Source organism: Hevea brasiliensis, chromosome 8 (assembly GCF_030052815.1).
Source record: "Hevea brasiliensis isolate MT/VB/25A 57/8 chromosome 8, ASM3005281v1, whole genome shotgun sequence".
NCBI lineage: Eukaryota > Viridiplantae > Streptophyta > Magnoliopsida > Malpighiales > Euphorbiaceae > Hevea > Hevea brasiliensis.
This window is the reverse complement of record NC_079500.1, coordinates 12,337,419-12,343,418: the sequence shown is the minus strand read 5'-3', so window position 1 is coordinate 12,343,418 and position 6,000 is coordinate 12,337,419. Positions and strand designations below refer to the sequence as shown.

General features: G+C 36.5%; 1 protein-coding gene across 1 annotated transcript; it reads left to right on the top strand.

Annotated features, from left to right (window-relative positions):
* LOC110649373 (oligopeptide transporter 4) lies at window positions 1-5,710 on the top strand. The gene is made up of 6 exons (XM_058151298.1): window positions 1-663; window positions 818-915; window positions 2,883-3,452; window positions 3,580-3,832; window positions 4,085-4,267; window positions 4,931-5,710. The coding sequence occupies exons 1-6, from the start codon at window positions 94-96 to the stop codon at window positions 5,543-5,545; spliced, it is 2,289 nt and encodes a 762-aa protein (XP_058007281.1). The 5' UTR covers window positions 1-93; the 3' UTR covers window positions 5,546-5,710.
* The last annotated feature ends 290 nt before the right edge of the window (window positions 5,711-6,000 follow it).

Below are 6,000 nucleotides of genomic sequence, written 5' to 3'. Positions count from 1 at the left end.
AAGTTGGAAGCCAAACTCCCCAAAAGCATGCAATAAAGGGACAAGCTATAGGCCTCCACCTCCTACCCTTCCTCCTCCTACTTCTCTCTCACCATGGGGACTCTAGAGGCACAAACAACATACCCCTCCACCACCACCACCACCACCACCGCTGTTAACAGCAACGGCACTAAACAATCAGACCCAGAAAAACCCATCAACGACGTTGAAGATGACGACGTTTCCCCCATTGAGGAGGTCAGGCTAACCGTTACCAACACGGACGACCCGACCCTTCCTGTATGGACCTTCAGGATGTGGTTCTTGGGTTTGCTATCATGTGGACTTCTCTCTTTCCTTAACCAATTCTTTTCTTACAGAACAGAGCCTCTTGTTATCACCCAAATCACCGTACAAGTTGCCACACTTCCTGTCGGCCGTTTCTTGGCTGCTGTGCTACCTACTACCAAGTTTCGGATACCTGGTTTCGGGTCAAGAACGGTTTCTTTGAACCCGGGGCCATTTAACATGAAAGAGCACGTACTCATCTCCATCTTTGCAAATGCTGGAAGTGCATTTGGAAATGGATCTGCTTATGCTGTTGCTATTGTTACTATAATCAAAGCATTTTACAAGAGGAAAATTTCAATCTTGGCTAGTTGGATTCTCATAGTTACAACACAGGTAAGTCTTTATTGTGGATTTATTATTAATGGTTGGTAGTTGCCCAATGAAAAAATTCTAGTTTTTCTTGATCCATTTCATAGCTGTAAGATGATATATCTATAAAGAGAATATGTGAAGCGAGTAATGTGAGGTTGGTGGATGGAAATGGCAGGTATTAGGATATGGGTGGGCGGGGCTGCTGAGGAAGTATGTGGTGGAGCCTGCTGAAATGTGGTGGCCTAGCACTCTGGTTCAGGTCTCCCTCTTCAGGTCTGCTCATTGCCTACTCAAACTATTAAAATTTTAAGTTTTTATAAATTCTTTTAGAGGATATAAAATTATTAGAGTTTAATTCTTCATGCTAATTATACATATATCACACATCATGATAATAAGAGTTTATTTCGAAACAATAGCTCTTTAAATATAGATATTAAAATTTTATTTAAAGTTAAAATTTCCTTATATTTTAATTATAAAGATTTCAAAATAATTATTTTTCTAATAATAGTTATTTATTTATTTTTAATTTCCCAACTATTGTGTGAAAGGTAGCCAAATAAAAATGGATATGACCAAGAATTATTGAAATATACATACAAGATATGCATGTAATAATGGCCATTTTCTTCCTTTTCTCATTTAAAGTTGTTTTTTTTTTTTTTTTTTATAACTTTATTTCCTCCACTTGAAGCCAGCCAGAATCTTTTTAATAATTAACCACCAATTCATTAACAACCAATAAAACAACTTATCACTATCTTTCCACCGCCATTCCTAAATCAAATTGTATTATTTTTTTTTATTTGATTTAATTTTATATTATGATTTGGATTTTTCGTTGGACTTAATATAACAGCTCAATCGGAATCCACTTTCTAGTTCCATGGAGGTGAAGCACTGTAACAAGCAATAAAAATAATGGCTAAAATCATGTGACATTTGCAGAAAGAACTTTCCAAAGTTATTAACTTTTGCTACTTTAACAGCTCATTAACACAAAGCTATATTCGTACTTTTAGTTGGTTGTTCTTGTTATGGACGAAAGGAAATTATTATTATTATTATTATTATTTAATAAAAAAAGGAAAAGAAAAACTGTTTAACTATAAGTCAATTTCAAATGTTCCTTTAAGTGAGGTAATTGGCTTTGTTGAAATCAAAATTCTTGGTAGATAAATTGTCTGCTTAGCTGACCTCATATGATGTGAAGATGATGGTAAATGGAAGATCAAGTCAATTTGGGCTATCTACTAATTTAATATATATATATAAAGGAAGTCACAATATTTTGCTGTGCACTGGGAGACTTGACTAATAATAGTGGCATACGTAGATAATTATACAAAAGTCGCTGATGAGGCCAGTCTAATTAGTATTCCTTCATCTTTAAAGTGTGGAGAGTGAAGAGATTTTAAATTTAAGTATCTTCATTTACTTATTTTAACATGATTCATCTTTATGTGAGAAAAGAAGATAGTTATTCCTATTGTGCTGTCCACTAATTATTACATGATAAAAAGAAAATTAAGAAGTCATTTTTGAGATTATAAAATCTTGAATTCAAATAGAGTCCAATCTAATTAACAGTGTAAGATCTAAAATTCCAGTCCTTCTAGATCAAAAAGAAAGAAACAAAGTCAATATTTTTGTATTCATATTCCAATTCCTTTGTCATGATTTTTGAAATTTTGGCCTTTATGAGGATATTCTACTGATTATAGGTTGAAATTTAGGAGCTCTCAGACTATAGAACTAAAAGAGTTCATGGCTTTAGCAAGAGAAAGATCAGAAAGTTGATGATTTCTTAACTTTTGGTGTGGGATAATCCTTATGTACTAAGCACTCAAGAAGTAGGCCAGAAAATAATAATATGATAATAAGGATTATGATGGTGATAGCCATCTGATTATCACAATAATCTTGCTGTGTTAAACACTTACTCCAGAAATTGGGAAGGTGCAGGCTGTTGAAATACCCTCATCAGGAGGTGGAGGAAGAAGAGTGGGGTTACGGTTCCTTCAATAACCTTTTTAATTTAATTTGGTATTATAATATGTCAGGCTAGTGCTTAGCACAAATTCTGGATAAAATTAAGTCAGATTATGAATACTAAACAATTACAAGTTTCTTTTCCCAAATATGCAATCTAATTTGCAGTATTTTGGAACAACTGATGTAGTCAGAAAATGGAAATGAGCTAATGTCATCATAAATTCTCTGGTATAATTCTGCAGGGCTCTGCATGAGAAAGATGAAAAAGATCAACGCATGACAAGGGCTAAGTTCTTCCTAATTGCACTAATTTGCAGCTTTTCCTGGTATGTAGTTCCAGGATACCTATTCACAACACTTACAAGCATCTCATGGCTCTGCTGGGTGTTTTCAAAGTCAGTAACAGCCCAGCAACTTGGCTCAGGCATGAGAGGCCTTGGACTTGGAGCTTTTAGTCTTGATTGGTCTGCTGTGGCATCTTTCTTGTTCAGCCCCCTCATTAGCCCTTTCTTTGCCATTGTCAATGTTTTCCTGGGTTATGTATTGATAATCTACATTGCCATTCCCATTGCTTACTGGGGACTAGACCTGTACAATGCACACAGATTTCCCATATTCTCTTCCCACTTGTTTACAGCCCAAGGCAAGAAGTATGATATAACAGCTATTGTTAATGACAAGTTTGAGCTAGATCTGCCAAAGTATGAGGAGCAAGGAAGAATTTATTTGAGCATGTTTTTTGCTCTTACTTATGGGTTTGGTTTTGCAACCATTGCGTCGACACTTACGCATGTGGCTTTGTTCTATGGAAGGTAATCTTTCACTCAAAGAAAGCTCTTAGACACCTTTTAGCTTCCTTCTATATTTTTAGTCAGCTGCATGATAGAGTCCTCTGTTACTATGAAATGCTAAAAGCAGAATATAAACTATACTCTACAGGGAGATATATGAGAGATATCGAGCTTCTTACAAGGGCAATGAGGATATCCATACCAGATTGATGAAAAGATACAAGGAAATACCTTCCTGGTGGTTTCACCTGTTGCTGGCTGTTACACTTGCAATTTCGCTTGTTCTCTGCATAGTCTTGAATGATGAGGTTCAGATGCCATGGTGGGGACTCATCTTTGCCAGCGCTATGGCTTTCTTCTTCACCCTTCCAATCAGCATCATAACTGCCACAACAAACCAGGTGAGTTCATTGAACTTTGCTTGCATTTACATATCTAAATCTGAAAAAAGATAAAATTCTCAACCGTTTAGCCACACTAATACGTCCCACCTCAAGAGAAGATGCTTTATAAAAGGTCAAATGGTAGTAAAGAAAATCATATTGAAAGCTTTGGTTCCATTATATAGTAGCCATGCTTTTCCCTGTTTCATCTTCTATGCAAATACGTTTTTTTTTCCCTTTCTTGCTAATGACCTTACACTTCATGTACAGACACCAGGGCTAAACATAATCACAGAGTATGTCATGGGTATCATATATCCAGGAAGACCAATAGCCAATGTCTGCTTCAAAACCTATGGTTATATGAGTATGGCTCAGGCTGTCTCTTTCCTTAATGATTTCAAGCTTGGACACTACATGAAGATCCCTCCAAGATCAATGTTCTTGGTTCAGGTATACTTTTTCTTCTAACCAATCTGCTACCTAAAGCACCTAGAAAATAAAAGAACAAAATATGAAGCACCCAGTTGAGGTTATGATTGCATAAAGTAATTCATAGAATGATCTATATTCCAAAATGCCATTCCATAATCATAGAATGACTGAACTTCAACATAGAATAACTATGGTGACAAAAGTGTGATTTTTACTGGATTGTAAAGACAAACCCTTGACTTCATCTTCTTTTGAATTTGTTCTTTTCTATTATTATCTGGGTACTTAAAACATTAATGTGGATATTTCATGCAAATTCAGCCATTCTGTTCTTAATTCCTATATTCTGAAACACTATGCCATAATCATAAACACTTTTCCCTTGCATCCACTCAACTTAGCACCTTAGAATTTGTAAGAACCCAAAGCTTTAACCAAATTTGCTTCACCACCACCACCCCCCACCCCGCCCCCCCACCTCCAACCCAAAAAAAAAAAAAATGTTGGCAAGGAAAATCATCTAACCTTTTGGGCATTCCAAATCATTTGGAGACGAGAATTTTATCATATGTTAAACAATTGTAAATTCTTTGTATCGTTTGGTTTTACACTACATTGCTTTGGTTCACAATAGCTGATCTTTTCTATTTCTATTTTTCTTTTCCATATGGGAATGCCTAGTTCATTGGAACAATGCTTGCTGGAACCATCAACCTTGCAGTGGCATGGTGGCTGCTAAACTCCATTAATAACATATGCCAGGACGATCTGCTTCCCCCTGACAGTCCTTGGACATGCCCAGGTGACAGAGTCTTCTTTGATGCATCTGTCATATGGGGTTTGGTTGGACCTAGACGGATTTTTGGAAGTCTTGGAAATTATCAAGCCATGAATTGGTTCTTCCTTGGAGGTGCAGTAGGACCAGTTATAGTTTGGCTATTACACAAGACATTCCCAAAGCAATCTTGGATTCCCCTAATCAACCTTCCAGTTCTTCTAGGATCAACTGGAATGATGCCTCCAGCAACAGCAGTAAACTACAATTCCTGGATCATAGTTGGAACAATATTTAATTTCTTCATCTTCCGCTACCGGAAGCAGTGGTGGCAAAGGTACAATTACATCCTTTCAGCGGCACTGGATGCAGGGGTGGCTTTCATGGCAGTGCTATTGTACTTTTCAGTGGGCATGGAAAACAGAACTTTAACTTGGTGGGGTACAGATGGCGAACATTGTGATTTAGCAACCTGTCCAACAGCCAAAGGCATAGAGGTTGATGGTTGTCCAGTGAACTAATCATATTGTTTCTTCTGTTGCATGTTTCTGTTATAAGTGTTGCATAGGATAGATTTCGCAGATAATACAAGAGTAGGATCAACAATGAACTACAAGGATGGAAAGATTATGGCAACTGGAGGCTTCATATGTAATATAATTTTTCCATAAATTCTGCTTCATATATGACTTCACTTCAAAGTAGTGAACAAAGTACGATCTACAGTGACTTCATATCTACAAAGCTTGTTAGAGAAATATGCAACACTAGAGCTACTCTTCTCAAGATCAACATGACATGTGACTTTCTCTGCGCACTCTAGGGAATTCTTGAAAGTGCTAATTTTCGGTGATCAAAGCCTGTTACCCTATAAATAAAAGACCATGATACCAAAGAGAACGTAACAACAATTGCATCATCATGGGAAAATTAGCATAGCAAACTTGCTCGCACAATGATTCTGTCATAATTAAAA

Excerpts from the sequence above, each read along its gene's own strand:
- LOC110649373 (XM_058151298.1), top strand. The coding sequence starts at position 94 with ATGGGGACTCTAGAGGCACAAACAACATACCCCTCCACCACCACCACC. Across the intron at positions 3,453-3,579 it reads GTGGCTTTGTTCTATGGAAG|GGAGATATATGAGAGATATC; the intron begins GTAATCTTTCAC and ends TATACTCTACAG. Across the intron at positions 4,268-4,930 it reads GATCAATGTTCTTGGTTCAG|TTCATTGGAACAATGCTTGC; the intron begins GTATACTTTTTC and ends GGGAATGCCTAG.